The 14,458-nt window shown below is 45.7% G+C and overlaps 1 protein-coding gene across 1 annotated transcript in view; it reads right to left on the bottom strand.

Annotated features, from left to right (window-relative positions):
* The window catches only part of LOC134343716 (collagen alpha-1(XXV) chain-like), a 168,686-nt gene that overhangs the window by 64,783 nt on the left and 89,445 nt on the right, over nt 1–14,458 (bottom strand). Inside the window, exons 18-19 of the mRNA XM_063042467.1 lie at nt 4,539–4,583; nt 4,363–4,440 (exon numbers count right to left, since the gene is read on the bottom strand). Of these exons, the coding sequence (XP_062898537.1) occupies nt 4,363–4,440; nt 4,539–4,583 (123 nt within the window). The remainder of the gene's footprint in view (nt 1–4,362; nt 4,441–4,538; nt 4,584–14,458) is intronic.

The following is a 14,458-nucleotide window of genomic DNA, read 5'->3' as shown; positions in this document are numbered from 1 at the left end:
GTCCCGCCATCCTGGGAATTAACCTTGTGAACCTACACTGTACTCCCTCAATAGCAAGAATGTCCTTCCTCAAATTTGGAGACCAAAACTGCACACAGTACTCCGGGTGTTGTCTCACCAGGGCCCTGTACAGCTGCAGAAGGACCTCTTTACTCCTATACTCAATTCCCCTTGTTATGAAGGCCAGCATGCCATTAGCTTTCTTCATTGCCTGCTGTACTTGCATGCTTGCTTTCAGTGACTGATGTACAAGAACACCTAGATCTCGTTGTACTTCCCCTTTTCCTAACTTGATTCCATTTAGATAATAATCTGCCTTCCTGTTCTTACCACCAGAGTGGATAACCTCACATTTATCCACATTAAACTGCATTTGCCATGCATCCGCCCACTCACCCAGCCTGTCCAAGTCACCCTGCATTCTCATAACATCCTCCTCACATTTTACACTGCCACCCAGCTTTGTGTCATCTGCAAATTTGCTAATGTTACTTTTAATCCCTTCATCTAAATCATTAATGTATATTGTAAACAGCTGCGGTCCCAGCACTGAACCCTGTGGTACCCCACTAGTCATCGCCTGCCATTCCGAAAGGGACCCTTTAATCGCTACTCTTTGTTTCCTGTCAGCCAGCCAATTTTCAGTCCATGTCAGTACTCTGCCCCCAATACCATGTGCCCTAATTTTGCCCACTAATCTCCTATGTGGGACTTTATCAAAGGCTTTCTGAAAGTCCAGGTACACTACATCCACTGGCTCCCCCTTGTCCATTTTCATAGTTACATCCTCAAAAAATTCCAGAAGATTAGTCAAGCACGATTTCCCCTTCATAAACCCATGCTGACTCAGACCTGTCCTGTTACTGCCATCCAAATGTGTCGTAATTTCATCTTTTATAATTGACTCCAGCATCTTTCCCACCACCGACGTCAGGCTAACCGGTCTATAATTCCGTTTTCTCTCTCCCTCCTTTCTTGAAAAGTGGGACAACATTAGCCACCCTCCAATCCACAGGAACTGATCCTGAATCTATAGAACATTGGAAAATGATTACCAATGCGTCCACGATTTCTAAAGCCACCTCCTTAAGTACCCTGAGATGCAGACCATCAGGTCCCGGGAACTTATCAGCCTTCAGACCCAACAGTCTATCCAACACCATTTCCTGCCTAATATAAATTTCCTTCAGTTCATCCATTACTCTAGGTCCTTTGGCCACTATTATATCTGGGAGATTGTATCTTCCCTAGTTAAGACAGATCCAAAGTACCTGTTCAACTCGTCTGCCATTTCCTTGTTCCCCATAATAAATTCACCCGTTTCTGTCTTCAAGGGCCCAATTTTGGTCTTAACTATTTTTTTCCTTTTCACATACCTAAAGAAGGTTTTACTATCCTCCTTTATATTCTTGGGTAGTTTACCTTGGTACCTCATTTTTTCTCCGTGTATTACCTTTTTAGTTGTCTTCTGTTGCTCTTTAAAAGTTTTCCAATCCTCCGGCTTCCCATCTCATCTTTGCTATGTTATACATCTTCTCTTCTATCTTTATACTGTCCATTACTTCCCTTGTCAGCCACGGCCTCCCCTTACTCCCCTTAGGATCTTCCTTCCTCTTTGGAATGAACTGATCCTGCACCATCTGCATTATTCCCAGAAATACCTGCCATTGTTGTTCCACTATCATCCCTGCTAGGGTATTGTTCCATTGAACTTTGGCCAGCTCCTCCCTCATAGCACCATAGTTCCCTTTGTTCAACTGTAATACTGACACTTCTGATTTTCCCTTCTCCCTCTCAATTTGTAGATTAAAACTTATCATATTATGGTCACTACCTCCTAACGGCTCCTTTACCTTGAGGTCCCTGATCAAATCCGGTTCATTGTACAACACTTAATCTAGAATTGCCTTCACTCTGGTAGGCTCCGGTACAAGCTGTTCTAAGAATCCATCTCGGAGGGACTCCACAATCTCCCTTTCTTGGGGTCCAGTACCAACCTGATTCCTCCAGTCTACCTGCATGTTGAAATCCCCCATAACAACTGTAGCATTACCTTTGCGACATGCCAATTTTAACTCTTGATGCAACTTACACCCTACATCCAGACTACTGTTTGGGGGCCTGTAGATAACTCCCATCAGGGTCTTTCTCCCCTTAGAATTTCTCAGTTCTATCTACTGACTCTACGTCTCCTGATTCTATGTCCCCCCTCGCAAGGGACTGAATATCATTCCTCACCAACAGAGCCACCCCACCCCCTCACCCATCAGTTTGTCCTTTCGATAGGACGTATACCCTTGAATATTCATTTCCCAGGCCCTGTCCACTTGAAGCCATGTCTCTGTTATTCCCACAACATCATACTTACCAATTTCCAACTGTGCCTCAAGTTCATCCACTTTATTTCTTATACTCCATGCATCCATATACAATACTTTCAATTCATTACTCCCCTCACCTCCCATATCAATTCCTATTTCACTTGGCCATACTGTACGATCCCTTCTTGAGCTTTCTGCTCCGATGATTCTGTTGTCTTTCTTAACTTTTCTTATTCTCACTTTCCCTTTAACTCCATCCCTATATTTCCAGTTTGTCCCCTCCCCCCAACTACTTAGCTTAAACACACCCACGTTGCAGAGGCAAACCTGCCTGCCAGAATGCTGGGCTGAGACCAACTCAGTGAGGCCCCCAAGTACTCACAAATGCAGGCTACACAGGTAGTCAGGAAGTCTACTTTGGGAATGTGGCTTCTGGACCTTGTGAACCACTCCGATCTGAAACTAAAGCCCCAGAAATAACATCCCCAAGTTCTTTAGATGTCATAGAATACGGCCAATTTCCTCTGTGTATTATGTAGTAGACGCAAGGTGAAAACTATAATAAAAATCAGACACCCCGAAACACGTTGTAAGCCCCCAAATTTCATTCTGTTTTCTTTACCTAGGCATTGGTTGAGCTGAGCACAAAAACGCATGGCTCCATAATCTAATTTCTAGCTAATATTATTAAAGCGGTGTAACTGGGCTTATCGCATGTTGCCTGATCTAGCAGGTGCTATCATTGAATACCCAGGATGAGATAATGTTCATCTCCTTTGCACTGAAATCCCTCAGCCTGACAGTTAAATTGTAGACTAAACACTGGAACAGAGAGTCTGAACTATGCTTCCCCAGAACACACAACCCTGAAGCATCAGAGACCAAGAGGGTGACATGATAGAACTTTATAAGATTAGGAGAGGCACAAATAGGGTGGAGAGTGTGATTTTTTTCCCCCTAGGGTAGAGATGTTGCTTTCTAAAGGACATGCATTTCGGGCGAGAGGGTAAAAGGTTAAAGGAGTGCGAGGCAGATTTTTTTTTACACGGAGAGTGAAAACCGACTGCTACAGCAGGCTGGAGGGAGAGGTGAGAGTGGGGACCATTGATGCATTTAAGGGACTGTTATTAGATATGAATACATAGGGATGATCATGCACAGGCAGAAGAGAGTCAGCGTAATTTGGCATCGATCGGGTTTAGTGTAAACATTGGTGGCCAAAGGATCTGTTACTGTTACTGTGTTGTGCTGCCGTATTCTGAAATTCGGCATAATGTTCCTTGAGCAAAACAAGATCAAATTTATCAAAACACAATTGCTAAATGTATACTTTGTGTTTCAGAAGTATATTCTGAGAACTGTGTACAACTCATCTTTTAAAGTACTTACCCAAATCCCTTCTGTGCCCAGGATGCAAATGACACAGGCATCAGACACAAAAGCAGGTCTTAACCTGCTTCAGGGCTGGGCCTTGCTTCAGCTAACTGGCCTGTAATGTCACGAGGTTGGCTGCCAGGGAATCCAAAGTGCCCAAGAGGAAGTGTCTATCTCTCTATCTTGGTGCTTGCTCCTGCATTGCTGCTGATGTCTGACTGATCCACAGTTCTTCTCCGTACTTTGATCAGCTGTTTGTCCAAATTAACGAGCTCTTATTGATACCAGTCTTCACCAATCCAGCCAAGTAGCTCAACAGCCTCAACCTTTGACCTCTCCTTCACCAATCTCCTCAAAAAGCAACATCACTTCATTCTTGTCTGGGTCCCTCTTCCAAACAAGACCCACCACCCCACGCCTCTCTCTACTGCCAATCTTCTCAACCAGCTGGCTGGGGAGCTTCTGCAGGGGAATACTGCTCAACAGCTACCAGTTCACGTGTGGGTCAAATCTCTTTGCCGAGGTCTCTCAGAAATCCTGATTGGATGACATAGAGCTTCCTGCTTGTTTTGGGTGATTTTTAAGGGCATAGTACCCTGTAGGGGTGAGGATGGAGAGCTTTTTGGAAATGTGCCTGGGCTAGATACTTTTCTGTAGTCTCACTCACCTGTAGAGCCTGATGAATGTTACCGTTGTAGTCAATGATCTCGGTTACCCCTTGTTCACCTTTCTGCCCAGGTGGACCCTAAAGGGGGCATCATTAAACTCAGTGAATTACGATTTGCAAATGATACATTTACAGCAATTGAGCAGAGGAAATTGGGAAAATACAAAAGAAATTACCCTCGGTCCCATAAGGCCCATTTCCCCATCGTTTCCACGGTCACCCTGGAATACAAGTAATCTCGTTATAAAGGTGTGTGTAAGAACATTATGAGGGATATTAAACATAGAACATAAGAAATTTTACACAGAAATTACAGGCCCTTCGGCTCACAATGTTGTGCTGACCATGTAACCTACTCTAGAAACTGCACAGAATTTCCCTACCGCATAGCCCTCTATTTTTCCAAGCCCCATGTACCCTCTTAAATAAAAACATTGATACAATTAGAGGAAGATCTAGATCAGAATACTGATTATGACACCTAATACTCCAGGCATAAGATACAGATGTTGGGCAATGGCTATCAGGATGCAGACCTTTAAGGTGTGACTGTGTGAACTTTTTATAGATGACTGTTTCTGAGCCATGTATCATGTCATTCAAACAGCTGGCACTGCAAGTTAAATGCGAGGATAGTCCCAGGTTTAACGGTACGTTGTACTCCAACGTTTGGCACCACTGGAACATCGAAGACAGCAAAGTCTGGTTCATCTTCAAAAAGTGACACATTCAGATTCTAGTCTTTGAATCACTATCAATCACATATGATGTTCAAATTCAAAGATTCCAAGTACATTTACTATCGAAGTATATATGCAGTACACAACCCTGAGATTTGTCTTCCCACAGACAGCCATGAAAAAAAAAACAAAACCATGGAACCCGTTCAAAGAAAACATCAAAACCTTGTCCACCTCCCAAATTCTACAACATAAAAAAAACAAAATGCACAAATGGCAAAAAAATGGGTGAAAAACACAAAGGCATACTCAGTTCATTTCCATCTAGCTCTGTATCGTTCGTCATCTGCAGGCTGCCCCGATTAAAATCAGCCAAAAAAGGAGCAAACAGAAACCAGAAACATATCATAATACATTCTACAAGTCCAATCCACAAACCCTGTCAATTAAACTAGCCCAAGACCCAGGACTCCAGCACAATCTTCCAGCAGCTATGGCTCGGTATCATAAGTCTTACTCTATTCAATTATGACATGGATATTGACTAATGGCTCTTATATTGCAACAACAACAACGGGCACCATTTCCAGCTTATTAGCAAATAACCAACAATTTAAATTGGAAAATGAATGCAAAAAATACATGTGAGCTGGTAGGTCTTGCTGTCTGCAACACAACCTCATTGTTAACATCAAAGTTACAAAAAGACAACACGAAACTGCAGATGTTGGGATCTGAGGGAAAAAACAAGGTGCTGGAGGAATTCAGCAGGCCGGGCAGAGGATGTAAACCAAACACTGGCCTCCACAAACGCTGCCTGATCCACTGGGAACCTCGAGCAGTTTCATATTTTGTTACAAATAGATCAGTCAAACAAGAATGCTGTGCACCTCAAATAACTCCAGTGTTGTGTTTATATCATGCATTACTTGTTAGGAATTTAGGTGACTGTCAATATCAATTGACAATGGTATGATGACAACAAAGGCAGTTGTTCTGCCTGCCCTCAGCTGGATCATGAGGCCTGGGCCCTGGTCACATTTGAGGCCCATTCAGTCATCAGTGTTAAGCTGTATGGTGTTGCTTATGGCCCCGGTGTTGGGGAGAGAAAGGTAATTCTGTGAGGGGGGCAGACTCAATAGATCAGCAGCACAGTATTGTAGCGGTTAGTGTGTAGGTTTCGGCAACTAAAACGACATCAGGCCTTTTATGTTTAACGAAACCCGTAATACATTTTATTGAACTCCAAAAGCTACACAAAAGTACGCAAAAAACTTCTAACATAATAACGTCATCATGTCGAACCAGCCTCGTAAAGCGAAACCCCAACTCAACGTCAGAGGTTGTGAATTATCTACATTTCTCCCCATCACGTTACCCTACACAGCCCCTCCCAGGATTCACAAAAACCGGCGTTGGGAGCCTGCCTGGAGCTCGGACCAGCCACCCAGCTCAGGTCCTGTGTTCCAGGGGTGGAGGAGCAGCAGGTGCCTCGAGCTTGTCCAGGGGCGAGCTGACAGCTCATGGTCAGGTTGTGATGCCAGAGGCATGGCAGCGGAATCCTCCAAATCCTGATGGGCCGGTTTAAGGCGATCTTCTGAAACACGTTCAGGTTTACTCCTCTTATCTATGATAAAAGTCTTTTCTCCCTGTTCCAGAACGCCGAACAGGCCATCGTAAGGGGGGTTAAGGGGATGTTGATGTGCATCATGGTGACGAAAACAAACGAGGTGGAATGTAGGTCAACAGGAACCCAAGGGTGCTGTACGCCATGCTGGGAGGGAGGAGCAGGGGGAAAGGAATTGAATTTACTGAGGAGGGTGGAACGTTGTTGAGAGGCTGATCAGGCAGTCATGGCATCAGCAGTGAAATTACCTGGCACTCGTAATGGCTGCCTCAGCTGTGGATGACTGTAGGTCCTCCTTTGGAGAAGTTCTGAGCCCCAGCAGGACCCATGGGAGCTGACCATACCAACACTCATCATGTCAGATCAGCCTCTTAAAGTGAAAACCCAACCCATTGTGATGTGGCCTAACACCGAGGATCTGGGCCATAACAGCCCAGAGATCTGATTTGAAATGGAGACCACAGTCAGAGGAAATATCAGATAGGGTGCCAAACCGAGGAACCCAGGTGCTGATGAACGCCTGAGCCATGTCTGTGGCTGTCGCCGAAGCTACGGGGAACAATCTCTGGCCATCTGGTGGTACGGTCCATGGTAAGGAGGTGCATGAAACTATGGAAGGGGTGAGAGGACCAACAAGGTCCACATTGAGCTAGCCAAACTGTCACTTAGGGATCGCCAATGGTGCATGAACATGACGGTTAATTTTTGCCCACCGGGATTCCACCGAGGCCGTGCCAAACAAACTTTAGTACAACCAGTGTCTGGAGGCCTTCTGGCCTGGATGCGAGAGGCCATGTTTTGAGTCAAAAGCAGTCCGCCTCCAGTTTTCAGGCATGATGGGTTGAGGGTGACTGGTTGAGACATTGCACAGGAGAGAAACCCAAGAGATCCATTTCACTGTATGTTTCGATGTCCATGTGACAAATCAAGCTAATCTTTTTATTTTACAAAATGCAGTCTTCTTTTGTGAATGCGGGAAGATTGATCATGTTTCAAAAGAATAAAATGTGCCATTGTAATTTCAAAACCTCCTGCCTCTGGAGATTGTCCTTATCTCCTGTATAGGTCTTCAGTAAATAGAGATGATGGGACCTCTGTACTTTCTGGTTCAGCAATTCTCTAGTATTTCTGTAAATTGCAATCATCACTCACACCACCGGATGGCGCTATTTCTTGCTCTCTGGTTTGTCTACTGATGACATTATTTTGGCTGCAGCTCATTCTGGGATGAAAGACCTAGCAGAGAAAAAAATGGTAACTGCGGGAGAAAATGCAACTTAACACTCCAACTGAGAATTGGTCTCACAGCCTCCAAATATGCAGCTAAGTTGCTACCAGCTCCACTGAGGAGGCTTGTGGCTGAGCCCTGTGGACACCCTATTAATATACATCCAACACAAGCAGGAAACATACCTGGGGTAAACCACACAGACGTGCCAAAGTACAGCGTTAAGAAAGGAAAATGTGAGTGGTTGTGGGACACAGGGATGAGGAAAAAGTGCAGCTTGTTTTGTAAACGGAAGCAGTTAGGTAACCTTCGGTACGTGTTTCGATCAGTTATATGTGTACCACATGCACAAAAACAGCTGTCTTCTTCAGGGTTCACTGTGAGGATGATAAACGAGCGGGCCCTGAGGCGGTTAGAATAAACGGTGGCTTACTTGCACTCTTATTGAGGTTCGACTGCAGTTCCTGCCAAGTGCCGTCTTTTTCACCTGGAAGAACCGGATGGTTTAAGATAATAACTGTTCCCAGTTTGCTCACGCAGTGGTCTGTGAGCATGAGCGGTATTCATTCTGAATGGGACTGAACCAGACACTAATCCATTGCAGAAGTCTCCCGAGGTGAATGGAGGAGGTAATGGTGCATTGCAAAAGAAGATCAGTAGACACCATTATTCAGCCCCTGCTACTACTTTTCATGATGTCCTCTCCCTATGAAGAATTGTTCTCTCCAGCCACTCCATTATGATAAACTAGACTTAAATCTTTTGACTTTTCATCTCATTCTGCTCCCCTATTCCTTCTAAGCTTATGTCACTCATGAAAACCATCACATACTCCCTGGTTTCAACATTTTCAATGAAATGTGGATCACTCGCCTTCCCCGGCCAGTCACCCCACTAACCAGCATAAAGTTGTACCCTTCCCTCCAGTAACAGTCTGCACCTTTCAAATCTGCCAGTAGGAATTTCCCCCCAAAAAGTTCACTTTCTTTCTAGGAAAATTATTAAAATCCTCTCTAAGTTCTTTTGCATATCTTGGCCTACAGTATATTTACCCATTACTTTTCCCTGTCTCAATGTATTGGACAAATCCCAAGTAAAGGCATGACTGTCGATGTCACTGTGGCCATGGTTCATTAATTTCTCACCCTCCTGTGACCTTTGACATGATTGTCCACACCGAAGGGTGGCACGCTAGCATGGCATTTGGCACAGCGCTCTATGGCACCGACTGTATGACTGGGGTTCAGTTCCCGGCTGTAAGATTGGGGTTCAGTTCCCGGCTGTAAGATTGGGGTTCGGTTCCCGGCTGTATGACTGGGTTCGGTTCCCGGCTGTAAGACTGGGGTTCGGTTCCTGGCTATATGACTGGGGTTCAGTTCCCGGCTGTAAGATTGGGGTTCCGTTCCCGGCTGTAAGATTGGGGTTCGGTTCCCGGCTGTATGACTGGGGTTCGGTTCCCGGCTGTATGACTGGGGTACGGTTTCCGGCTGTATGATTGGGCTTCAGTTCCCGGCTGTATGACTGGGGTTCAGTTCCCGGCTGTAAGACTGGGGTTCGGTTCCCGGCTGTATGACGGGGTTCAGATCCCGGCTGTATGACTGGGGTTCGGTTCCCTGCTGTATGACTGGGGTTCGGTTCCCGGCTGTAAGACTGGGGTTCGGTTCCTGGCTATATGACTGGGGTTCAGTTCCCGGCTGTAAGATTGGGGTTCGGTTCCCGGCTGTATGACTGGGGTTCGGTTCCCGGCTGTATGACTGGGGTTCGGTTTCCGGCTGTATGATTGGGCTTCAGTTCCCGGCTGTATGACTGGGGTTCAGTTCCCGGCTGTAAGACTGGGGTTCGGTTCCCGGCTGTATGACGGGGTTCAGATCCCGGCTGTATGACTGGGGTTCGGTTCCCTGCTGTATGACTGGGGTTCGGTTCCCGGCTGTAAGACTGGGGTTCGGTTCCTGGCTATATGACTGGGGTTCAGTTCCCGGCTGTAAGATTGGGGTTCCGTTCCCGGCTGTAAGATTGGGGTTCAGTTCCCGGCTGTATGACTGGGGTTCGGTTCCCGGCTGTATGACTGGGGTTCGGTTCCCAGCTCTAAGATTGGGGTTCAGTTCCCGGCTGTATGACTGGGGTTCAGTTCCCAGCTGTATGACTGGGGTTGAGTTCCCGGCTGTAAGATTGGGGTTCCGTTCCTGGCTGTATGACTGGGGTTCAGTTCCCGGCTGTATGACTGGGGTTCAGTTCCCGGCTGTAAGATTGGGGTTCAGTTCCCGGCGTTGTCTGTGAGGAGTCTGGACGTTCTCCCTGTGACCAGGTGGGTTTCCTGTGGGTGTTCTGGTCTCCTCCCACATTCCAAAGACGGATGGTAAGGGTTAGGGAGATGTGGGTACATTACGCTGGCCTCAGAAGTGTGGTGACACTTGCAAATGGTCCAGCACAGTCCTCGCTGACTCATTTCACTGTATCCTATGATGTATGTGACAAACAAAACCAATCTCTTAATCACTGTCCTCCTAGCACATCTGGCCCAAATACTCCCACTAAGTCCTTTCGTCTTTATTATTTCTATGCTTCTTTTTGACGATACAATCCACAGACAAACACCTGGCGTCCAAGTTTGTGTCACTCGTGATCTTCTGTGCTGGCAGGCTGCTTGTCTGATGTTCCTTCATGAGTTCACTGGAATTTTCTCCAGTGGAGAGTTGATGACATTCTGCTTTATCAAAGATTCATCGTCATCATCGTCTTTACAACATTCTCCTCAAGGCACTGCTTCAGGCAGTGTCATTTGTTAACTTCAGGCCGCAGAGGCAGTCCAACTCGATCAAAATCGCACAAAAATAGCAACAAAAAAGGAGAGCCCAGCAGCCAGAAACACACCATAAAGTGCACCGCAGAGTCCAATCCATGCTGATGTAACCTTGTCCAGACCCAGGACTCCGGAACCAATCTCCGGCAGCATTGAGTGAGAGGGAGAGGGAGAGGGAGATGCAGGGACCTTTTCCCGGGAGTAGTGGTCAAGGGGGAGAGAGAGACAGTTGCACGCAGACACCTTCCTCCTGCACCAGCCAGCAAGAGGGAGGGAGGGAGGGAGGGAGGGGGAGAGGGGGAGAGAGGGAGAGAGAGAGAGAGAGAGAGAGAGAGAGAGACTGGTCACCCACAGGTAGCTGGCACTGAACATCCTCTCGCCTTCCACTCTGGTCCCTCGATGACTTCAACCCTCCTCGATGTATTAATCAGTATGAACGGTGAGAAATGGAGTCGATCAAGGGCTTGTGCCCCGTCTCCAGGCCTCTTGGTCTCCATGCCACACATTTTCCCTGAAACCTCATGGAACCCTCTTGGAGACAGCAATGCTCCAGATCACTCAATCGGCTCAAATACGCACTGCCAAAATGCAGATCACAGGCTCCAACAGCAGCAGAACCACATTTGAAAGAAAAAGAAGGACCAGTTTTGTGAACCGCCTGAGCGATGTCACCCGTGGTCACACTGTTTGCTGTTGCCATCTTCCCAAGTTCCTGCAGTAAGCTTTGTAAAGTCTCACAGGGTTTTCTCCTCAGCTTCTATAAGATTACCTACCTCTGCCAGTTCCCAGAATATTCAGCCTTTATAAGATTACCTACCTCTCCCAGTTCCCAAGATGTTACCCCACGAGAATCCACACTATCTGCCACCCCCTCAATCCCACCGACCCCATCCTCCTTTCTGACCTTTGGTATTATCAACAGAAGCTAATGACCACCACCTCCAGTGTTTCAGCCCTCGTATGCCACCTTCTGCGTCAGATGGATTGCCAAGAATCTAGGTCTTGGATGAGCTGCAATTATTTCTTGTTAAGCCTCGTAAGAGAGAAGTCATCATCTTTAGTCACCAGCTTTTTAATGTTGCCATTATCCCATCTCTCTCCAGGCCTGCTTTCTCAGGCTGAACAAGACAGCTTCTGATTTTGGAATCCCATGTGACCCAACCTGAGCTTTCAACCTGCCAACTCCCTATTAGGAAAGATGCTTATTTTTGCTACTCAACCTTGGTAACTGGTTTATTACTGTCACATGCACTGAGAGACAGTGAAAACTCTTATTTTCAGGTCATCGAGACAGATCATTCCATAAATACAATGTGTAAACAGACATGACGACTTCGATCCTATTTATGAGCCAATGCAGGCAAAATTCCAGAGCGCAATGCATGAAGTTTGCTGCCCAACCAATCAGCGACGAGATTTCCTCCCCGAGTTTCCGTAATGACGACCAATCGGCTGATTGATAAGGATATAAAGGCCAAGCATTCGGAGGGTGGACAATTACCAGCGCACTGATGATATATGGAGATAAAACCTTTGCAAGTAAATTGCCAAGATTGGAGAACTCAACTCATACTATATTGAGATAATGCAAAAGGGAAAAAAGAAGGTCAGGTTGCAGAATGTAGCATTGTAATGCAGAATATAGTAATTACAGAATATTAATATATCATTCATCTCTGTCCACCTCTACTGACGAAACCCTCACCTATACTGTTGGTTAGCTCCAGACTCCATGATTCCATCCTTCCAGTCACCATTCCTTTCTTTACCCTCTGGGAACCCCAGTTCATCAAAAGCTCGGCCCTCATTGTTCCGAATCTGTTACAGTCCCACTCACCCTCCTCGTCAGTCTCAGCTGCCTGGAGTGCTTCTGGGGTTACCTCATCCTCGTGCTTTACACCACGTCTCTGAACAGAACGGGGGTTTGCATGAACAAAAAGCAGGCTGATGGAATTTGTTATGGTATTCCATCTAGCTAATGGTGAAAACTTTAATTAGTTTAGTCTAAATATGGAAAGATTCAAAGAATAAATGAAAGGTCAGGCTACTCCATTGAGAGGAAGCTGAAGTTCAGAAAGGGGCTTACTGAAGGCAGGGCCGAAAGGGGTTAGGCAGGAAATGATCGGTGGGAAACAGGCAGTGGAGTGATAGATAAGGTAAGATCTGGGATCATCACTCTGAAAGGAAATGGCAAATCAGCCCAAGCTACTCGGTCTCAAATGACAGAAAAAATATCTTAAAAAGTAGATCAGAAAAGGGAGGTTATTAACAATTGTCAAGAGCATGATTCAGTTATTAATGACTTAGGAAAACACAGGAATGAAGGGGTCTGTGCACTCTGTAAAATGTAAATCATTGTGGGCATTCCAGGCTCTTGTGCTTTTAATTCCTCCACAAACAAAATTTGCAATCAGCCACCAGATTTCAGACCATATGACCCATATGACCATAAGACGTTGGAGCAGAATTAGTGAGTCTGCCCTGCCATTCCATCAAGGCTGCTTTATTAATCCTCTCAACCCCATCCTCCTGCCTTCTCCCCATGTTGCGAGGAAGCAGATTCACAAGTTTGGTATGTGAGACAGAAGACACTGATTACAAGCAAGCACATTAACCATTTCTTTACAGACAAACAGTAAAATATTCGGCCAAACATGTCAATCAGACAAGAACTCATCTAAGCCTCCCTAAGTTACAAAAACTACAATACTAAACATTCAGAAACACTTCCACAGGTACTTCATTAAGTCTCCCTAAGTTACACAACTACAAAACCAAACACTCAACAGACAGTGTGCATGTGGGCTCCCCCCTATTTGTGCATAATGTTTTTAATGGTTCTTCAGCACTGGTTATGACCTCATTGCGAAGGGGAGCCCCGAGAGACAAAGGATAGACGAGTGTGTCTCTCTCACATGCCATCATTATACCCCTGAGATGCCCAGAACCGGACACCGGTGCCCTGACGCGCAAAGCAACCAGTGGGAAAGAACTGCTGTATCCCTCGAACAGGCCAATCAAAGACCAGCACTGCAGAAGCGGCAATCGACCGGCAAATAAACTAATCCTTCACATTATTGTGGTAAACCATATATATATGTTGTAACTGGGTTAACTGTCTGGACATGCCCCTCTGCTGACTGCCCCTGTGGCTCCTCCCACACAGTCCTGTGAAAAGGTGTTTCACCTTGCCCCTCCCCCTCAGTCCAGGGGCAGACGCTCACCGTGGAGGTCGTCTTGTACAGCGAATAAAAGCCTTTCAGTATTTTACCAAACCTCAGTCTTTTGGAGTTATTGAAGGTGCTTCAATTACACCCCGTAACCTTTGATGCCCTTACTAATCAAGAACCTATTGTTTTGGATTTAATATTTGAGTAACACTGCAAGTGTATTGTTTGATTAAGCATTCTTGTTTGTTTAAATAATTCAATCCAGGTTGTATGTAAAAACCCGTGAGTTGCCTACGTCACGATGCTATCACGTGACATGTATGTGCCTCACTTAAAGTAGAAACAAAGTTGGACTCACATCCTGGACTCTTCATGTTTCCCTTTCAATTAGTTTTTATGTTTTGGAGTTACAGATCTTAACTTTGGCAACAAGAACGTTTTAAATGAACCTGAGACAACTACCTACCTGTTGAAGCGCAGCGAGGCATTTGAGTTAAAATAAAAGAGCAGTGATAAATGGTTGAGTAAAAAAACCAGCACAACGTGTGTTTTGTCAGAAAGGTACCAAGATGGCCAAGTAAAAAAAGGCAG

The sequence above is a fragment of the Mobula hypostoma genome, chromosome 3, assembly GCF_963921235.1.
Source record: "Mobula hypostoma chromosome 3, sMobHyp1.1, whole genome shotgun sequence".
NCBI lineage: Eukaryota > Metazoa > Chordata > Chondrichthyes > Myliobatiformes > Myliobatidae > Mobula > Mobula hypostoma.
Note: the sequence above shows the minus strand (reverse complement) of the source record. Positions and strands in the feature narration are given on the sequence as shown.